The sequence below is a fragment of the Orycteropus afer genome, unplaced genomic scaffold (assembly GCF_000298275.1).
Source record: "Orycteropus afer afer isolate SDZICR_OR568_19922 unplaced genomic scaffold, OryAfe1.0 scaffold00145, whole genome shotgun sequence".
In the NCBI taxonomy this organism is placed as follows: Eukaryota; Metazoa; Chordata; class Mammalia; order Tubulidentata; family Orycteropodidae; genus Orycteropus; species Orycteropus afer.
The window spans coordinates 5,207,680-5,229,943 of NW_006921732.1; the positions used below are offsets into that span (position 1 = coordinate 5,207,680).

Consider the following 22,264-nt stretch of genomic DNA (forward strand, 5'->3'; position numbering starts at 1 on the left):
TCATTCACCAACAAATCTTGGGAGGCGCTTCTCCCTGAAGGCTGCCATGCCTTCCAGTCGGTCCCGGGTTGGGATATTCTGCAACAACATACAGAATATTAGTTTTGGGAGAACAGGGCCAGAGACCAAAAGAGACGTGCTCAAGTTTGGCCAGCTCATGACAAAGAAGGTCCAAGCATTTCCATGGGCTCTGGACTCTAGTCTTGGGTCACTGCAAAAATATGGACTTAAGTGGCTCTTTTATATCCTGGAGAAGCCAGGCCTATGTCTCTAGCATCCCTGCCTTGTCACCATTAGCCTCTACTTGCAGTCTGCCTGCGTGCCCCCAAAGAGTTCATTACTCAAAGCAGTTTGATCAGAGGCTGCTCAGTAAAAAAGGAAGATTAGTTTTTGGAGTTAGAAATCTGGGTTTGAATCCTGGTGTATAGCTTATTTATACTGTTGTTGTTGTTGTTATTTGCCATCGAGTCGGCCCCGACTCATAGTGACCCCTCCTTGGGTTTCCGAGGCAGTATCACTACGGAAGTAGGATTGCCCAATCTTCCTTCGGAGGAGTGGCTAGATTCTCTTAAGTCCCATGACCCCTTACATAGGAGTATTTTGGATATTTATTAATCCATAGGGGTTAGCGTTTTTGACTCACTCGGAAGACTTAAGCTGAAGAGGTAATGTTTACAGTCCCACCAGTGAACACATTCAGCCTGTAGGCTATAACCAAGGCTTTGACAGTCCAACTCCATCCCGGCCTTCACAGCAGCCACTAGGGTAAAGACAGCAAAACCTGTTCTTCCTCCTTGTCAAGTACTTGTGTGTTCTGTGATTCTCTGGGGATGTACTACTATTCAGTGGTTGAGGAGACAGTTCCAGAGAGAAGTAGTTCCCCTCAGGCCATTCCAGGTTATTTGTGAGAAGACAGTGGTATAGAGTCAGAGACTTTTAGGTTGGGGGGGACCCAATACCCCCCACTCTGGCCCAGCCTCTGCTAACAAGCATGCATAGACTGGTAGCAGCCACATACCTGGGCATAGCACATCCCTTCAATGGCCATCCCTGAAGCAATGTCAACCTGTAATAAAGAAGTAGTCCCTTGATCAGCTTGACCTTGCCAACCTCCATCCCCACTGGGAACCAGCTCAGTATTACTGCAGTGCAATTGATGTGAAGGAATGGACCAACTCCATCTAAGGCATCCTAAGGTCTTATTACCACTGGCACAGACCCAAGAATATGGGCCCAGAACCACAAAGACCTGGGTATAACTCATTTCCTATTTGACTTTGTGCAAGTCATTTACCCTTTCTGAACCTTAATTTCCTTCTCTCTCGAAGAGAAATGAGAATAAAATGTAATTAGTATAAGGAATACCATGTAGCCAAACTTCCATTTTGTAGGTAGGTAAACTGAGGTATGAGAGTCCCTAGGTGGTACAACTAGTCAACACATTCGGCTACTAACTGAAAGGTTCGTGATCCCTCCAAAAATCAGCCACTGAAAACCCTATGGATCACACACAGTTCTACTGTGACAGATGGGGTTGCCATCTGTTGGATCCGACAAGACAGCTACTGCTTTTTTTTTTTTTTAAAAACTGCGACACAGAGAGGTTATCCTAGAAGGTTGTCAAGAGTCCAGTTCCTGTTTGTGAGACAGAGTTCTTTACAGCTGCACTGAAAACACCACATCCCAGCTACCCACCTGACTTTGGTGGACCCAAGTCCTGACCTAGAACCCTCTCACCTCCATTCCTCGATCAATGGCCACTTTGCCCAGCCGCACAGCAACAGGGGCCTAAGGAAAAGAAGAACTCGGTTGGTAAGAGACTCAGTGCTGCTGGTAAGTTGTTGTTACATGCTGTCGAGTTGGCCCCGACTCAGCGACCCCTCCTTGGGTTTCCAAGGCAGTATCACTACAGAAGTAGATTGCACAACCTTCCTTCCAAAGAGTAGCTGGTGGGTTTGAACCACCAGCCTTCTGGTTAGCAGTCAAGTGCCTTAAGTCACTACAGTTAGAGGGCTTGAACTAGAGAAAGGTATATAGCTCGGTTATGGGGTAAGAGTTTTGGAAAGGGAGGCAGAGATCTGGGTCTAGTACCAGCTACTTTACTGACATGTTGTGTTCAGTTAGTGTTTCCCCTACTGCTTCTCAGTTGAGGCTCCTTTTCTGGAATGAAGGAAGCCAGACTGATCTCTGACCCTCCCAGTCCTGACCATCTGGAGTTCCTGTCATTCAGTCCATCCCTCCAACGTGTACAACATACAACAGTTTACAAAGTACTTTCCCACCCAGAGTCTCATCTAATGGTGCTACCCATATTCTAGTCTTTAATCACCTATTTTATAGATAGGAAATTGAGCTCAGATTGGTGAAGTGTTTGGCTGTATTTATCCTGTGAGTCAGTGGTGAAGCCTGGATTTGGTCACATTCATCTGCTGCCCCCTTCCCTTACCCGCCTCCAAGACCCAACCCTTGTCTCAGTAAATGCACGCCTCCATTGCAAGCAGATTTCACCCCAGTAGGGTAAAATTGCCTAAGGCACTTGACTGCTAACCTCAGAAGGAAGGTTGGGCAATCTACTTCCATAGTGATACTGCATAGGAAACCCAAGGAGGGGTTGCAATGAGTCGGGTCCAACTCAATGGCACATAACAACAACAACAGGGTAAAAATGATAATAAAGTTTAGGAACTTGGGCTTTGGTGGCTGACTGGCCTGGATTGAAATTCCAGTAGGGGCAAGTTGATAGCCACATGGAAGCAATGCATCACAATGGCTGTTTAAAATCTTAAATCATTGATCTTTGCCTCCAGGTAACCTGTGCCACAGCAGCCCTCACGCTGCATCCCAACCCTACTCTCACCCAGGCAAGAAAAGCATTTATGTCCTATATTGTTCATATAGTGTTTATAAATAGGACTGTGCCAGAAAAAGAATGATTTTTAAAGTCTGTTAGCATAGAAGCCGTAAATGAAAAAACTAGCTACATAAACATGAAGAACTTCAGACTGGAAAAAGTGCCACAAATAAAAAGGCAAAGCAAAAATGGAAAAAAAAAAAAAAATGCAGTTCTTCTGACTAATTCTGATTTATGAAAACCTGATGTAAATTAATTTTTTTTAAAAAATCACAAAAGATATGAAGGATGCTCAGTTTTACTATCAATGAAGAGAGAGGTGTCTTTTCACCTCAAAGTGGCAAAAATTTAAAATGTTGGTAATCACCACCACTTGCTGAGGTTTGTGGAAGCAGATACCTGCATACATTGCTGGTAGAAGCGTACACTGGTACAATGATTCAGGAGGGTAATTTGGCAAAAACTGGCAAAATTTTAAATGCATATGCCCTTTGATCTTGCAGCTCCATATAGGAATTTTTTTATAGATGTATTCCAAAAGTAAGCTACTATTTGTATGAAGTTCTCATTATTTTGCAAAAGCATAAAGATGGAAATAACATAAATGTTCTTAATGACATATGCATACCTTGAATGAAAAAGTTTACAGCTGTTTCAAAGAATGAAATTGATCAGTTTGTGCTGAAATGCAAAAATCTCCAAAAGGTAGTAGGTGAAAAAAAGCAAGATGCATGCTAGTATGCATATTATATGATTCTATTTGTTTAAAGTGTGTTGATAAATGAGGGTTTTTCCCCCCTCTAGAAGGATATGTAACAACTTGACAGTGGTTGATTCTCTTGGGAGAGGGTCAGAGAAAAGAGACCTTCACTTTTTGTTTTCTATTCTTTGAATTCTTGATTACACTATTTTAATGTTTTTTTTTTTTAAGTTTTAAATGGCTTTTATAAGTAGCTTAGCCTCTAAAAGTGTGTTCCTTGTCCCCTAAACCTTTATTAAGAGGAACTTCATTATTTAAGTATATTGGTATACATGTATAATATATATGCAATGGAAATTTCTGAAAATATGCCAGCTATTAATAGTGGTCATCTCTGGGGAGAGAGATTGGTGAATGAAGGCCAGCAGGGTGGCCAACTGTCTTGGATTGCCTGTGATTATGGTGGTTATTGGGAGATAGGACTTTCATGCCATTCTTTGTCTTCTGTTTGATTTGCTTTCCATGAATAGGTATTATTATTACTATAGGTAAGTATTTAACAAAAAAAATTGATTTTCATCAAAAAAGTAAAAACACACGCACATGTTTCCAAATTTTGGAGGTATACATAAGTATATATGCGTGCAACTGATAATTTCCCATATCACTTGGAACTGAAAACAGCTCACACTGAGTACAGCATGTTCCATCCCTTTAGTGTTCAAATAGGAAAACAGTCAAAGGGAAAGGTATATTTACTATTTAAGTGGGGAAATTGGAGTATTGAGATGTAGACCTTGGGTATACCAATAATCCCTTCTGAGCTGAGTAGGCCGGGGTACCATTTGACTCCTTGGTTTGGGTGCTTTGTCCACTAGATAGTGACCTTCTACTATGCCATCCCTCATGCTTACATAATCCCAAACCCTCTTCATCCTGAGCACCCATAACACAGCTGGAAGTTAAAGATTGGGTTTTTAGGTTGCATTAGAAGGTCCCAGCTGCAGGATTAATGACTATCCTACTAGTTTTGGATATGCTGATGTTTTAGTATACAAATATACTTTCAAGTACTGAAGTACCAGTAATTCTATTAGAATACCTTTACTTTAGAATATCTGAAAACCTGAATCATCTTGAGATCAAGCTTAACTATCCAGTACTCAATTTATGCAAAAAGACAAATCCCACAGTTAACAAGTCTAGCTTAAATAGGTCCCCTCTGTGGAAGTTGCATTAATTGACTGTATTAGTTCAGAGACTTTCTGAACAAGTGTAATATAAATCTGGTAATAGTCAGTTTACTCAGGTGATGGCTTCAGACTCTCCATTTTTATGTAATGAAATAATAAAAATTTCTTTTAAACCAAACTCATTATCAATTTGAAAAAGTTATAGTCCCTGTACCCCCCCAAATTAAAGAAATTATCAAAAGAAGTGAAGTTATTTATTTGAAGGAGACCTAAAAGAAACTTTATTTAAAAAAAATAAAATACATTTTCATGATTAATTCAAATTAATTTTGTTAATAATATTAGAGTAATAAATGGTGAAAATTTCTATAAGCTTATATTTTAACTTTGTATGATATAGATGAGCAGGTTCCTTAACTCTTCTGAATCCGTTTCCTTATAGATATAACGGGTAATCAACTCAACTGGGTTGAGATGCTCTATTACCATGGATGAGAAGGTGCTAAGTAAGGGCTAAGATTTATTAGTTACTCAAAACTAGCTCCATTTAGCTGCTTTCATATCTGGACCTATATAGGGCCTTCGAGACCCCATCCAGCCAGATCCTGGATGACCCCTCTTAAAAGCTTTCATCCCTGATGGCTTGTAGGATGTAGCAGACCAGGGCCTGAACCTACTCCCTGGCAAGCATTTGTAGACCTTTTGGGGGGGTTATGATTAGGGGCTGTTTGAGGATTTCAAAAAATTAATGAGTCTTAAAACATGTCCTATATGATGTTGTATTTCAAGAATTTCTCTGTTATACAGCATAGTAGGAATGCTGGCCTGATAGTCCTATGTCTGCTTTAGAATCTTTTGCTTTTTCACAGGCTTTGGGTTTAAGGCTTCTTACTGTTCAGTAATGTAGCCACTAGCCACATACAGCTATTAAGCACTTGAAATGTGGCTAGAACAACTGGAAACTGAATTTTTTACTTTACTTAATTTTAATTAAGTAAATGTGTGGCTACCATACTGCACAGCACAAATACAGCACATTCTATTATCACAGAAAGTTCTGTTGGACAGGGCTTTTCAAACTCATTTTCCAGTTCCTCAGAATTCAATATTCATTTCCATTCAAAATTAAATTTCAGTCTTGCTTACTGGATAGCTGAATGGATGCAAAAGCTCTAAAGAAGGTTAATTTTCTATTTCTGTGGGTGAAGGATCTCTGGTGCGACAGTGGTTAAGGCATTTGGCTGCTAACACAAAGTTGGAGGTTTAAACCCACCAGCCTCTCCGTGAGAGGAAGATGAGGCAGTCTAACTCCATAAAGATTTAGAGCCTTGCAAACCCTATGTGACAGTTCTACTCTATCATACAGGGTTGCTCTGAGTCAGAGTTTAACTCGATAGCAGTGGGTTTGGTTTTTTAGATGAATGCACCATACAGAACACCCCGACTCCTTGGACTCCTCGCATGTGCCTCCTGCTCATGACACAGGCCCTCCCCCTTGGTGCTGAGCTGCCACCGCACCTGGGGCAGGATCTCCTGGGCCAGTGCTCGTGCCCGGTGGTAGGCTGCATTGCCTTCTTCATTCTGGGCCACAGAGTGGTTCACCAACCCCAGCGCCTGGGCCTCCGCCCCACTTAGTCGGCGGCCAGTGAAGATGAGCTCCTTCGCCAGTGCCACCCCCAGGCAGCGGGGCAGCCGCTGGGTCCCTCCTGCCAGGATGGGGCATCAGGGGTGGGAGATCAGCATGGGGAGTATGAACTTGGACAAGGCCCATGCTGCAAGTCAGCCAAGACTCTCAGAGGAGCAGATTTCAGAGTTAAAATGGGAGGGTGGGATCCAGGACACAGTACCCTGGACAGAGTGAAATTGGGCAGGGAGAGGAGAAAGGAAGGATACAGTGGGTAAGGTTACCTGCCCCTGGGAGGAGCCCTCGGGTAGTCTCGATCAGCCCCATGACAGCCGAAGAAGCTGGTTAAACAGAACAGAGTGAAGACCCCACCCACCCTGTCCTCCAGGGCCAGTTCCTGGGGGGAAGGATCCACCCACTACTGGTCAACCCTGCCCCTGTAGCCACTTTTCTTCAGGGAGGCCCAGGTTTTCACTTCACCTCCCTTAGCTGACAGAGGTGTATGTTATCAGGCAGATCGTGACTTTTCTGAGCCTCACAGGTAGAAAGAAGACAAACCCCTCCTCTGCCTACTTCAGAGATCTCCTAAGGATCAAATGAGATATAATAGTACTTGCAAAATGGAAAGGGTTCCTTCTAGCAACTCTAATAACCACTTGTGGGTTGATTCTCTGTCACATGTACCGCTGGCTGTGGCCTGGCCTAGAGTGTCAATGATGTTTGTTCCATCATGGTTCTCTCTCCCAGCTTTTTACCTCAGCCTAAAATTTCCATGTTCCAGTCCACATTCTACTTCCTCAAAAAGGGCTTCCTTAACTGCCCCACCCCTACAGACCTCTTTTCTAGATTCCCTCAACACAGACCATCTGAACCATGCAATGTGAACAGAAGGGAACAACCATTACTACCACTTAGGGGAGGTTTCACTCACTGATCTCTTAGTCCTTACTAACACCCTAAGAATTAGTTTGCTGAAATACAGGAAGGTGAGAAGCACAGTGGGGGCTGAGACCTAGCCTGCAAAGTTGGGGCCTGGTCACATGGTTAATTCAATTTTCTCTTGATGTATGTTGTGTAAACAGAAGCTACCTCCATGCCTAGAATTGCTTATCTTCAAATGTCCTTTCTAGGGTGGCAGTAGAAAGCACCTCCCTCTACTCTGCAAACACAGCCCAATTGCCCTGTACAAATAATGCTAACCTTAGCTGGTACCAATGAACCAGAGAACAATGATCCTACTCAGGCTAGGTAGGACACAAACAGTTCCCGTGGCTCACCTTTGACCAAGATATGATAGATAAAGCCACTTACTGGAAAGCTGAACAACTGATCTTTGTCCTCCTTGACCTTTCCTCTCTGTGCTTTTTTTTTTTTTTTTTTTTTGCCATCCTATTAGCAATTGCTCTGAGGTTGGGGAATCATCCCGGAGATGAGGGAAGCAGGTACTGAGAGGTGATGGGGGTACTATAGCAATCAGTGGCCTGGCCAGGCCAGGAAGGAACCAGCTTCTGCCTGAGCACCCTCTATGTCCTCACCCTGCCTCCAGTTTTTTTCTTGGTTAAAAGAGCAGTAGCTAACTTTGCATAGCCCCCAGACTTACACCTCCCAGCCAACCTCACCCCATTTGTGGTACCTGCCACTCGGAGGTCACAAGCCAGGGCCAGCTCCAGGCCCCCACCCAAGGCAAACCCATCCATAGCTGCAATGGTGGGTGTAGGAAAGGCTGCTGTGGAGACAAAGAAGGACTCAGCCTGCCGGATCCTGGCAGAACCACGACAGGGACTTAAGGTTGGGAAGGGCATTCTTGTTGGGACAGAAGGCCTCACTGGTCCCAGGTTTGGGGACCTGACCTGGTAACTCCACCAGGTTATGTTAGCAGTCAGTTTTCCCATCAGAGAAAGGATCAGCTGTAGAACAGGAATGGGAAGACAAGCTGGAATGATCCCTGCTAAAGCTTCCTCTCCTAATGGCCTCCCTTGGGACCTGCCTTTCTTTTCTCTCCCTTCTGTGTGCAGGCCCTGTCCCAGGTCCTGGGAACTTAGAACTGAACTAGACATATGGCCCTTGCCCCCACAGGGCTCACTCAGTCTTATAGGCAAGGCAGACCTGTAAATAAGCAATGATGACCCAGAGCTATCAGTGCTGTGATAAAAGAAGTTTGGAGGGTGGGTCAAGGAAGGCTTTCTTTCTGGAGGAGAAACCACTAGAGGCCTTGCAAGATGAGTAAAAGTTCAGGTAGCCAAGAAAGGGTGCCCCAGGCAAAGGGAACAGCCTTTGTCGAAACCTGAAAGCATGCTTGGTAAACCTTGGCTCCTCTGAAGGCAAGTCTTACGGCCTGAGGACAGGTGGGTCAGACCAAGCAGCACACACAGGTTGAGGAGTCAGTGCTCCTTCTCTGGAAGAAATGGCCTCTGCACCTTTTTTATCACCAACCCCCTTGTAGAAGTCTTTGTGCCCATCCTCCCTGGGAGTCATCTGTATCCCCACAGAACTCACAATATAAAAGGTCTCTCTTTACCATGGAGGATGAGCAAAGAAAAAAAGGGACAAACTTAGGGTTCCTAATTCAGGAACATAAATACACCATCATACATAAAATGCACAAACGCCAGAAGACAAAATAGATGACTGGGACCACCTAAACATTAAACAGCTGTGCACCTCAAAAGATTTCACCAACAGAGTAAAAAGAATGATAGACCGAGATAAATGTTTGGCAACAACCTACTGGACAAGGGGCTGATCTCTAAAATTTATAGAAAACTTGAATAACTTAACAAAAAAATAAATAGTCCAATTAAAAAATGGGCAGAAGACACGAATAGACACATCACCAAAGAAGACATGGAGGCTGCTAACAAACACAAAGAAATGCTCTTGGTCACTACCCATTCGAAACAAAAAAAAAAAAAAAACATTGCCATTGAGTTGATTCCAACTTACAGCGACCCCCATTGGGTTTCCAAGGTGTTAAATCTTTATGGAAATAGACTGCCCAGTCTCCCTTCCACGGAGTGGCTGGCCATTAGAGAGATGCAAATCAAAACAATGAGGTAACTTCTCACCCTTACACTAATTTGTTGTTGTTACATGCCTTGAGTCAGCCCAGACTCATGGCGACCCCTCCTTGGGTTTCCGACCCCTCCTTGGGTTTCCGAGGCAGTATCACTACGGAAGTAGATTGCCCAACCTTCCTTCTGAGGAGTGGCTGATGGGTTTGAACCGCCAGCCTCTGGTTAGCAGTCGAGTGCCTTAGGCACTATGCTACCAGAGCTCCTCCAGTTCTTACTAATAGCAGAGTTAAAAAAAAAAAATTCTGGCGAGAGTGTGAAGAGACTAGACCCCTCATACACTGCTGGTGGGACTGAACGTAAAATGGTACAACCACTGTGGAAAACGATATGGCGTTTTTCTTTAAAAAAAAAAAAATGCTGGAAATAGAAATACCATTTGAACCAGCAATTCCACTACTAGGTATATATCCTAGAGAAATAAGAGACGAATAGATACATGCACACCCATGTTCATCACAGTATTATTCACAATAACAAAAAGATGGAAACGATCTAAATGCCCATCAACAGGAAATGAATCAACAGACTACGGTACATACAAACAATGTAATACTATGCAACGTTAAAGAACAATGATGAATTTGCACAACATCTCGTAACACAGATGAACTTAGAGGCCATTATGCTGAGTGAAATTGGTCAGTCACAAAAGGACAAACAGTATATGAGACCACTGTTGTAAAAAGTCAAGAAAAGGGTTTCACATAAAAGGAAATCTCTTTGATAGTCACCAGGGGGTGGGGAAAGCAGGGTAAAATCACTAACTAGAGAGGAGACACTAACTTGGGTGAAAAGGAAGGTTTAAAAAAAAAAAAAGTTTAAAGTGGAGGATGGGGGTAGGGTGGAGCTAGGATTGGCAGCAACGCCCTCCCACATGCCACCCCAGTGCCCTCACCAATGTCATTCATCAGGCCTCGGAGCCTCTGGACAAAGACCTCCACCTCTGCCTCACTCATCTGCTCCCGTTCCTTCAGGTCTGCACCTGCAGATGTTCAGGGGATTATGACAGTTCTTGGGAAATGACTGGCTGCCAAATCCTAGGCTGTTAAAGGATCCAGCAAAACAGACTTGAGGAACAGCCAGAGAGGAAGGAGAAACACAGGAAAGAGAGGACAAGGAAGCAGAAGAAAAAGGTCAAAAAGGGAGAGAACCGTGGGGTCTGAGAAGGCTGAGAGGTCACACAAAACAAGAATTGAGATGTAGTGTCATAGAGGGGGACAAAGACGTTGAGGAGAGGAGTGACCATGGTAGGGTTGCTGGAAGGCCAGATGGCAGGGGTTGGGGCAAGAGTAGAGGGTGAGTGTGGACTCTCCAAATCCTAGAATTTAGGTCAGAACTGAGAGAGAGTTTGGAAGTCTGATTTGTTCCAGCCTGTTCAGTGTCAGGGGGAAACAGACCCAGAGAGGGCCAGAGACTAGCCTAGAATTCTAGAGCAAGTTAAGGGCAGGTCCAGGCCTCCAACAGCCACCCTCCTTCCCTGGAATGAGGAATAGCAAGGAGTGGGTCTTATAAGGGACATGAAGTTGCCTTGACAGAGGAAGGTTAGACAGAGATGGAACCTCTAACTAGAGGCCAGGGCGGGTGAGGCCCTCAGCCAGGGCAGCTGGGTCAGGCCCCTGGTCTCCTCACTTGTACTGTCAGAACAGATCCCAAACTGGGCACCCTAATCCTGACAGCTTTGAATCACATTCCTTCCATCCCCTCACAGGCTCCTCCCACCTCTCTAGAAACCCTTGTGCCTCCTCCCCAACCATGTACCCGGGGTCTAGCTCAGCTCTAATGAACTTGTTTCATGTTACTGCCTTAGGATGAGGTATTTCCTATCTTTGAAACAGAGTTCATGGTGCTTGTCCTTTGTGAGGACCAATGACTCAAGGATAGAGGAGAGCTCTGGCAGTAGAGACTGAGGTCCTGAGAGTGGGCATGGAGTCCCATCTTGACCACTGACCTTGTGGGCCTCTTTGGACTCAGTTTCCTCAAGGCTGAATGAAGGATCAGAATAGATCATGATGTAGTGGAAAGAACTACAAGGATGTGAGGATTATGTTGGCCAAGTTCACATTCTGATCTACCTTGCACTAACTCTGTGATCCTGGGCAAATAATCTTACCTCTCTGAGTCTTTGATTTCATATCTGTAAAATGGGAATAATGAGTCCTATCCTGGAACTGGAGGAGCTCTGGTAGCATAGTGGCTAAGGCACTTGACTGCTAACCAGAAGGCTGGCGGTTCAAACACACCAGCCACTCCTCGGAAGGAAGGTTGGGCAATCCTACTTCCGTAGTGATACTGCCTCGGAAACCCAAGGAGGGGTCGCTATGAGTCGGGGCCGACTCGACGGCACATAACAACAACAACAACATCCTGGAACTGACCTAAAAGGGCTCCCCCTGCCCCTGCAGGATGGTGGGCCTGGCAGAGCCTAGGAGAGGGGGAGGAGGGAGGGTACCCACCTGCACAGAACACACCCTTCACGCCACTTCTGAAGAGCAAGACACGCACCTGTTGGTCCTGCCGCAGACAGGCCAGAGCTTCCAGCAGCTGGATGGGAGACTCTTCTCAGATCCTGCCAGTCCTGCACTGTCCCACCCTGGTGCCTACCTTCTCTTACCTCACCGACCAAGACATTCCCCAGGGCATTTCGGGCTCGTGGTCTGTTCATCAGAATCTCAGTGATTCCTGTGGGGGAGAACACAGCCTTGAGTGTGCCAGCCAGCCCTGCTTACTCCTGCACTGGGGCCAGGAGGCAGAAGGCCAGGGTTGGGACAGCCTCTGCCCTTCATGAGCAGTGTGACTTGGGGCCCATCACATCCCCCTTGGCCTCAATTTTCCATTTTGCTGCTTGCAAACTCATGAGGCAGGTTGGCATGGTCCTCTGTCAGGAAACTGATGACTGAATCCATTAGGCTCAAGGCTCAGACAGACTCATGTTCTGTCCTTTCACCCGGAAAAGCCAAGTGTCTTGAAAAAGTTTTATTTACTTGTTTAGTCATTTGCTTCACTTTAAACCTCCAATCTAGCTTCCACCCCCATCATTCATCAGCAAATGTTCTCACCAAAGTGACCAATGGTACAATAACCACTAAGCAAGGGCCCTGTTTCCACCCTCATCCCAGCCTCTCAGCAGCAATCAGCACTGCTGACCACATGCACGCTGCTCTCGAACATTCTCTACCTTGGCTTTTGTGGCCCTATGTTCTCCTGGCCTTCCTCCTACTTCTCAGGTGACACTTCTGCACTCCTTTCTTGGGTTCTCTTCCACCCAATTTTTTAAATGCTGAAATTCCTCAAGGCCCAATCCAGGCTCTCTTTACTCATTTATTTGTAGACAGACGTACATATTTAGCACATGGGGGCCTTTGTACTAGACAGTGAGATTCCACAGATCAGGGCAGACCCAGCCGGTGTCCTCAGAGAGCCTACACTCTTAACAGGGATAATAGACATAAACAAATCATTATTTGTGGTGAGAATATGGAGAAAAAGGACCAGGAGTTAAGGGGATATAAAATGGGCAGGGGTGGGGCAGTGCTCGATCAGTGGTAGAATTCTTACCAACACACCTCATGTGCAGCCACCACCCAGCTGTCAGCGGAAGCCTGTATGTTGCTAGGATGCTGAGCAGGTTTCAGCAGAGCTTTCAGACTTAAGACAGACTAGGAAGAAAGGTCTGGTGATCTGCTTCTGAAAACCAGTCACTGAAAATCCTATGGATCATGGTGGTCTGATTCATAACCGATCATGGGGATGGTGCAGGACCAGGCAGCATTTAGTGCTATGGGGCATGAGCCACCAGAGTCAGGGGCTAGCGAGATGGCAGCTCACAGCAATGTAACAGGCAGAGGAAGATCCTAGTGTGGGAGGTGTGTGGCAACTTCCTGGAGGAAGAAGTGACGTTTAAGCTGAGAACAGGGATGAGTAGGCATTGGGAGGCAGAGTGTGAGTGTATGTGTGTGTGTGTGTGTGTTGGGGGTGAGCGGAGGGGTCAGGCAGAGAAGCCCGGTTCAGGCAGAGGGAGCAGCCCAGATGAGGACTGTGAGTGTTGCAGAGCAGGTGGGTGCCTTACGGAACTTGAAGCAGAGAACAGTGTGAGACCAGGCAGGAAAATCAGAAGGGGCCTGTGCTTGCTGATCTACCCCTTCTCAGAACCCTCCCACACCCACTTGCTTCCTGTACACCCATGACTTCCCCGCATCCTGGCCAGCCTAAAGCTTTCCTCAGTGATCCAGGCCTGCATAGCCACCTGCCCAGTTGACATCTTGACTGACATGCTCCAAAAGGTGATAGGATGTCACTTCTGTGGTTAGATTACGCTATGTATAAGGCACCATCTTGCTAGTACACACTAGAGAAACTCTCCCTCCATTGCTCCCTTTCAAAAATTATGCTGCTATGTTGTGAGAGAATCTTTAGAGAGGACCACCTAGCACAGAACTGGGGATGGCCTCTGGAAGTTCAGAATAGCCCCCGCCAACAGTTAGCAAGAAAACACCTCAGTCCTACAACCACAAGTAGATGAATTCTGCCAACAACCTGAGGGGCTTGGAAGCAGATCTTTCCTTAGTCAAGCCTTTGATGAGACCACGGCCCCAGCCAACACCTAAATGATAGCGTGGTAAGAACCTGAAGCAGAGAACCCAGCTAAGCTTTCCCCAGACTTTTGACCTACAGAAGTTGTAAGCTAATAAATGTGTGGTGTTTTAAGCAGGAAAGTTATAGTAATTTGTAATTACAGCAACAAAAAAACTAATGCAGTCATGATTTTCTGAGATTGACAGAAATTTTCCTGTTTCCTCTTGTCTTTCTTTTCTCACTGAATAACTCTCTTTAATCTTTTTTCCTCCTTTTATCTCCCTCTAGCAGAATAAACCACTCAAAATTGAACCCACTGCTGTTGAGTCAATTCTTTTTCTTTGTAAGCTTCAGTGTACTTAACTTCCTTGAGCCATTTGCTTTTTCCGGAATCCAAATGGTCTCCCTGTGGTAGTTAACATTGTACGTCAACTTGACTGGGCCTGGATGAGTGGCTGGGCAGCTGGATGTAGTTATTCCCCATGGTGAGATCGGTAATTAACTCCATGGTGGAATCTACTGGAGCAGCTGAGTAGCTGCTTTAGGGGTGTGGTCTGCTTCCTGTATATAAGAAGCAACTTTGAGGAAGGTCTCCAGCTGGTGGCACGCTTGAACCCTGCATGTAGCTGAGTCATTATTCAGCAGCCTCCCATGTTGCCCTGCCGATCTTAGAACTTTTAATGGACTTGAATTCATGGCCTGCTGTGTGGTTTGGTAATACCAGACCGTGCCTTTTCACTTGTCGACCCTGGGTTTGTCAGCCTCATCAGTCAGCAGCTGCCTGAGTGAAGAGATGCCTCCAGCTTCAGTGGGCCAGGAGCAAGAGGCAGAGCTGAAGCCCAAGGTCAAGGGGCTTTCACCCAGCCCCTAGAGCCTGGCACCTGGAATTCAGATTTCCTTCGGAAGGAAGGTTGGGCAATCTACTTCCGTAGTGATACTGCCTTGAAAACCCAAGGAGGGGCCGCTATGAGTCGGAGCCGACTCGATGGCACATAACAACAACCACCACCTCCAAAATTGTAAGAGAATAAGCTCCTGTTTGTTCAAGCAGCCCATCTGTGGTATATTCCTGTCAGAGCTGCACAAAACACTCCCTATATGGATACAGAGTAACTATTGAAAGTAAACCTATGTTTAAATTTCATTCAGTTTTGATTATTTTTAACAACTGAAAAGGGCAATATTGACCAGTGGTTAAGTACACAGGCTTTGAAATCAGAACTGGTTCAAATCCTGACTCTGCCACTTACTAACTGTGGGTTTTGGGTCAAATTACTTAACTTCTTTGTGCCTCAGTTTCCTAGTAAAGTCAGGAGAATGATAGCTTTCTCAGTGTGAGTGCTGTTGAAATTGGCAGCAAACTAAGTATGAGGGTATGGGATGTTATTTAAGGCCCAGTAATCCCACATGTCTGATAAATTACTGGAAAACTTTATGAATAACCATGAAACACTGACATAATGCCAGAAGATGAGCCCCTCAGGTCAGAAGGCAGTCAAAATATGTCTGGGGAAAAGCTGCCTCCTCAAAGTAGAGTTCCATGACATGAATGGAGTAAAGCTTTCAGGACCTTCATTTACTGATGGGGCATGACTCAAAATGGGAGAAATGGCTATAAACATTCATTAACAATCAGAATGTGGAATGTACAAAGTATGAATCTAGGAAAATTGCCCAAGTTGTCAAAAATGAAATGGAATACATAAAGATCAATATCCTATAAGTCACAGACAAATATAGTATTAGTTCATTATTGTAAAAAGTCAAGGAAAGGTTTATATATGTAAGGAAACTTTCTTTATGTTAGTTACCAGGGATAGGAGCGGAAGAGAGAGAACACTGGGGAAAAAAAAAGTGCATTGACCCATGTCACTTTAGTTTTGTGTATTTCACTGTAATAAATTATATTTAAAAAAATTGATATCTTAGGCATTAGTGAGCTGAAAGGGACTGGGTATTGGCCATTTTGAATCAGACAAGCATATGGTCTACTATGCAGGGAATGACAAATTGAAGAGGAATGACTTTACATTCATTATCAAAAAGAACGTTCCAAGATCTGTCCTGAAGTACAGTGCTGTACTTCCATATGCCTAAGGAAGACCAGTTAATACAACTATTATTCAAATTTACATACCAACCACTAATGCCAAAGATGAAGAAATTGAAGATTTTTACCAACTTCTGCAGTCTGAAGTTGTTCAAACATGCAATCAAGATGTATTATTACTGGTGATTGGAATGCAAAAGTTGGAAACGAAGAATCAGTTGGAAAATATGGCACTGGTGATAGAAATAACACTATAGATCACAGGACAGAAGTTTGCAAGACCAACAACTTATTCGTTGCAAATACCTTTTACAACAACATAAATGACAGCTATACACGTAGACTTTGCCAGATGGACTACACAGAAATCAGATCAACTACATCTGTGGAAAAAGGCAATGGAGAAGTTCAATATCATCAGTCAAAAACAAGGCCAGGAGCTGACTGTGGAAGTGACCATTAACTGCTCATATGGAAGTTCAAGTTGAAGCTGAAGAAAATTAAAACAAGAGCCAAAAAATCCACCTTGACTATATCCTACTTGAATTTAGAGACCATCTGAAGCACAAATTTGATGAACTGAACACCAATGACCAAAGATAAGACGAGTTGTGCCATGACATCAAGAACATCATATATGAAGAAAACAAAAGGTCATTAAAAAGACAGGAAAAGAAAAAAAGACTAAAATGAATGTCAGAAGTGACTCTGAAACTTGGTCTTGAACATAGAATAGCTAAAGCAAATGGAAGAACTGATGAAATAAAAGAGCTGAACAGATTTTAAAGGATGGCTCAAGAAGACAAAATATTACAATGAAGTGTGCAAAGACCTGGAGTTAGAAAAACGGAAGGACACACTCAGCATTTCTCAAGCTAAAAGAACTAAAGGAAAAACTGAAAGCTCAAGTTGTAATATTGAAGGATTCTGTGGGCAAAATATTGAATGATGCAGGAAGCATCAAAAGAAGATGGGAGGTATACACAGAGTCACTGTACCAAAAAGAATTGGTTGACATTCAACTATTTAAGGAGGTAGCATATGATCAAGAACCAATGGTACTGAAGGAAGAAGTCCAAGCTGACTGCAGGAATCAGTGAAAAACAAGTCTCCAGGAACTGAAGGAATACCCACTGAAGTGTTTCAAAACATGGATGCAGCCCTAGAGGTGCTAACTCATTTATGCCAAGAAATCTGAAATACAGCTACCTGGCCAACTGACTGGAAGAGCTAGGTATATGTGCACATTCCAAGAAAGGTGATCCAACAGCATGTGGAAATTATCAAACAAGATCATTAATATCACACACAAGTAAAATATTGAAGATAATCAAAAAATGATTGACAGGGAACTTCCAGAAATTCAAGCTGGATTCAGAAGAGGATATGGATGGATCTTGGGTGAAAGCAAAGAATACCAGAAAGATAACTTGTGTCTTATTGACTATGCAAAGGCATTAGATTGTGTGGATCACAACAAATTATAGGTTACATTGAGAAGAATGGGAACTCCAGAACACTTCATTGTGCTCATGAGGACCCTGTACATAGACCAAACAGAAGAAGGGGATACTTCATGGTTTAAAATCAGGAAGGGTGTGCTTCAGGACTGTGTCCTTTCACCACACTTATTCAATCTGTATGCTGAGCAAATAATCCAAGAAGCTGCATTATATGAAGAACAACATGGTATCAGGACTGGAGGAAAACTCATTAACAACACACTATGCAGATGACACAACCTTTCTTGCTGAAAGTGAAGATGATTTGAAGCACTTCTTGATGCAGATCATAGACTACAGTCTTCCGTATGAATTACACCTCAACATAAAGAAAACAAAAATCCTCACAACTGGACCAATATGCAACATAGCAATAAATATAGAAAAGATTGAAGTTGTCAAAGATTTCATTTTACTTGGATCCAGAATAAACACCCATGGAAACAGTAGTCAAGAAATCAGATGTGATGGGGGGAAAAAAAAGTCAGACTTCTTTTTTGTTGCACTGGGGAAATCTGCTGCAAAAGACCCCTTTAACGTGTGAAGAAGCAAAGAAATCACTTTGAAGATTAAGGTTCACCTAACCCAAGCCTGGTATTTTCAGTTGCTTCAAATGCATGTGAAAGCTGGACAATGAATAAAGAAGACCGAAAAAGTGGTGTTGGTGAAGAATACTGAAAATACCATGGACTGCCAAAAGGAACAAATCTGTCCTGGAAAAAGTGCAGCCGGAATGCTCCTTGGAAGGGGAATGGCCAGACTTGGTCTCACCTACTTTGGTCTTATCAGAAGGGGCTACTCCCTAGTAAAGGATGCTTGGTAGAGGGTCAGGGAAAAAGAGGAAGATTCTTAACAAAATGGATTGACACAGTTGCTGCAAGGATGAGCTCAAGCATAGCAAGGATTGTGAGAATGGTGTAGGATGGGGGAAGTGTTTCCTTCTGCTGGAGTTGCTATGAGTCGGAGCAAACTGGACGGCACCTAACAATATAACAGCAGCACCACATGGTCACATAAATTCTCATCAGGTGGTGTAGCAGGATGCTGGAGACCACGGGCGTCCATCCAAAGTAGTGGATGCACACGAGGGAACAGTATGCAACAGCTGGAAGTACATCTTCAAAACTTGGTGTGGTGTGTGTGTGGGGGATGAATACGCTATTTATGTACCTTAAAACAACCTACATCAAATACAGGAAGAGGGTATGGGACTAGGGGGAAAGCAAAGACCAGAGAGAGGCGTCGCCCTGACCAACGATGGTTACATGCAGTAAACTGAAGACTGTAATTTAATACCACAGAAGGTACTACCTGAAATTCAAAACAACGCACAAACTGTGGGACTTTTTGCCACTGACATTTGAACTTTCCTGCTTGAATCAAAAAAAAAGAACCTCACTGCCGTAGAGTCGAGTCCGATCATAAAGACCCCTCCTTGGGTTTCTGAGGCTGTATCACTACGGAAGTAATACCGTCCTTCCCAGGAGTGGCTGGTGGGTTTGAACCGCCAGCCTTCTGGTTGGCAGTCAGTTTTGGTTAAGCACTACGCCACCGTAACTTTCGACCGTCCGCTGACCTTGCATTCCTAACGGAAAACACGTTCCTCCTGCTTCTTTCAACCCTTCACCTCCTTTCCTCTTCCCTCCCCGCCGTCTCCTGAGCGGGATTGGCTCCGCCGCCTCCGCCCCCGGGACTCTGGCGGAACCAGGGAGTGGGGGTAGTGTACACTCTTCCTCTAGGAACTCCGCCATTTTAAGTCTTATGTCTCAGTTTCGCAGGTGCCAAGTCTTTCCCCAGCGCGACTCTTCTTAGCTTCCACCAGTCGGAGGACACCAAATAGGGGATGGGGAGGCCCATATTAATATAAGGTTACATACCGATTAGGCTCGCAGCCAATAAAGTAACTCACCCACCACCAGGCCTTGTGGCAGATTTGGAAGCTGCGGTGGGGGTGAGGTGGGGCTGGGGCGGGGAAGGCAGGAAATAGGGACAGGGGATTTGGAACGAATCCTCAAACGCACTGCGCGCCCGGCTGCCCTTTCTCGGTCCGGCCCGGACCTGGCGCAGCACGCCCCAGCCACCTCCGGGTCGCTCCTCGGACAGCATACTCACCTTGGTCGGGTCCCGCCAGGGCGCGCACTTGAATCTCGGGTCCCCCGGTCGCCCCGTCGGAAGCCCATCCGCGGGCAAGAAAGGGCTTCCAGGGGCGCTGGGGCCATGGGACGCGGGGCAGGGCGCGCAGCATCCGGGTGTAGGTCGGGAAGGCGCCGTTTGGCCCCTCAGGTGCCTCCTTTCCGGCTGAAGACCTGCAACTCCGCAGGGTCTTCAAAATTGCTCCCCCTATGGGCAGACCCGCCACGCGGCTGCCTAAACCTCTTAAACCTGAGGGTAGACTGTCAACCTCTAAACGTCAGTATTTTAATCTTTAAAATGAGGATTGTAAATAGTGCCTAAAAGAGCTCTGGTGGCGCGATGGTCACACGCTCAGCTGCTAACCGAAAGGCCGTTGGTTCAAACCCACCGAAAAGGTAGCAGCACCAAAAGCTGCTAACCCAAAAGTTGGACTGGGTTCAAGGCCAGTGTACAGAGAAAAATCTGGTGATCGCCTGCCATAAAGATTACAGACCAAAAAACCGTAGGAGGCAGTTATGTTGTTAGATGCTGTCCAGTCGGTGCCAACTCAGTGAATGAGTGAATTCCAACAGAATGAAACACTGCCTGGTCCTACACTACCCTCACAGTCTTTGCTACGTTTGTGCCCATTGTTACAGTCACTATGTCAAGCCATCTCATTGAGGGTCTTACCAAGCATGATATCCTTCTCCAGGGACTGGTTCCTCCTAATAACATGTCCAAAGTAGGTGAGACAAAGTCTCATCATCCTGTTTGCTTCTGAGGAAGGGGCATTCTCCCTCTACTTCTTCCAAGACAGATTTGTTTGTTTTTCTGGCAGTACATGATGATGAAGAATAGTCTATATTCTTTGCCAACACCATTATTTAAAGGCATCAATTCCTCTTCTGTCTTCATTACTCATTATGCAGCTTTCTCAAGCATATGAGGTAACTGAAAATACCATGGCTTGGGTCAGACTCACCTTAGTCTTCAAAGTGACACCTTTACTTCTTAACACTTTAAAGAAGTCTTTGCACCAGGTTTGCCCCATGCAATATATCTGTTTGACTGCCGCTTCTATGGTTAAGGAGCTCTGGCAGTGCAGTGATTAAAGCTTTTGGCTGCTAACTAAAAGGTTGGTGTTCCAACCCACTAGCTGGCTGTTTCTCTGCAGGAGAAAGATAAAGCAGTCTGCTTCTGTAAAAATGTGCAGCCTTGGAAACCCTATGAGACAGTTCTACTGTGTCCTACAGGGTCACTGTGAATCAGAATTGACTTGATGGCAGTGGATTTGGTCTTTTGGTTTGCTTCCAGGGGTGTTGATTGTGGATCCAAGTAAAAGGAAATAATCCTTGACAATTTCAATCTTCTTTCCATTTATCATGATGTTGTTTATTGATCCAGTTGTGAAGATTTTTGTTTTCTTTCTGTTGACGTATATTCTTTGATCTTCATCAATAAGTACTTCAAGTCCTCTTCACTTTCAGAAAACAAGGTTGTGTCATTTGCATATCACAGGTTGTTAATGAATCTTCCTCCAGTCCTGATGCCACATTCTTCATATAGTCCATCTTCTTGGATAATCTGCTCAACATACAAATTGAATAAGTGTGGTGAAAGGATACAACCCTGGTACACACCCTTCCCGATTTTAAACCATGCAGTATCCCCTTGTTCTGTTTGAATAACTACCTTTTGTTCTATGTACAGGTTCCTCATGAGCACAATTAAGTCTTCTGGAATTCCCATTCTTGGCAATGATATCCATAATTTGTTATGATCCACACAGTCGAAGTCATTTGCATAGTGAATAAAACACAAACATCTTTCTAGTATTCTCTGTTTTTAGTTGGGATCCACCTGATATCAGTACTAATATCCATCGTTTCACATCCTGTTCTGAACACGCCTTGAATTTCTGACAATTCCCTGTTGGTGTACTGCTGTAACCATTTTGAATTACCTTCAGCAAAATTTTACTTGTGTGGTTGGGCAATCTACTTCCACAGTGATACTGCCTCGGAAACCGAAGGAGGGAGTCGCTGTGAGTCAGATCTGACTCGATGGCAGTGCATTGCATTTTTGCATTGTGCTGTTGATAATAGTGTTCACTAATTTCCACATTCTATTGGATCACTTTTCTTTGGAATGGGCACAAATAGGGATCTCTTCCAGTCGGCTGGCCAGGTAGCTATCTTCCAAATTTCTCAGCATACACAAGTGAGTGCTTCTGGTGTTGCATCTGTTTGTTGAAACATCTCAATGGGTATTCCGTCAATTCCTGGGGCCTTGTTTTCTGCCAATTCCTTCAGCGTAGCTTGGATTTCTTTCTTCAATACCATCGGTTCTTGATCCTATGCTACCTCCTGAAATGGCTGTCGATGAATTCTTTTTGGTATGATGACTCTGTGTATTGTGTCCATCTTCTTTTGGTATTTCCTGTGTTATCCAGTATGCAGCATGAATTACATCTCAATATAAAGATAACAAAAATCCTCACAACTGGACCAATGAGCAGCATCACAATAAATGGAGAGAAGATTGAGGTTGTCAAAGAATTCACGTTGCTTGGTTCTACAATCG

General features: G+C 44.5%; 1 protein-coding gene across 1 annotated transcript; it reads right to left on the bottom strand.

Moving 5' to 3' along the window:
* On the bottom strand, positions 1-19,769 carry ECHDC2 (enoyl-CoA hydratase domain containing 2). Its single transcript, XM_007945909.2, has 9 exons — positions 19,679-19,769; positions 12,054-12,121; positions 11,896-11,983; positions 10,338-10,424; positions 6,653-6,709; positions 6,263-6,450; positions 1,738-1,788; positions 1,019-1,066; positions 1-78 (listed from the first exon to the last, which is right to left on the bottom strand). Exons 2-9 carry the CDS (start codon positions 12,102-12,104, stop codon positions 1-3), a joined length of 648 nt encoding a protein of 215 aa, XP_007944100.2. The 5' UTR covers positions 12,105-12,121; positions 19,679-19,769.
* Positions 19,770-22,264: the final 2,495 nt, after the last annotated feature.

Coding starts and splice junctions, on each gene's coding strand:
- ECHDC2 (XM_007945909.2), bottom strand. CDS start 12,104: ATGAACAGACCACGAGCCCGAAATGCCCTGGGGAATGTCTTGGTCGGT. Junction 6,710..10,337: donor AGGCCTGATGAATGACATTG/GTGAGGGCACTG, acceptor CTGTTTAACCAG/CTTCTTCGGCTGTCATGGGG. Junction 1,067..1,737: donor CCATTGATCGAGGAATGGAG/GTGAGAGGGTTC, acceptor TCTTTATTACAG/GTTGACATTGCTTCAGGGAT.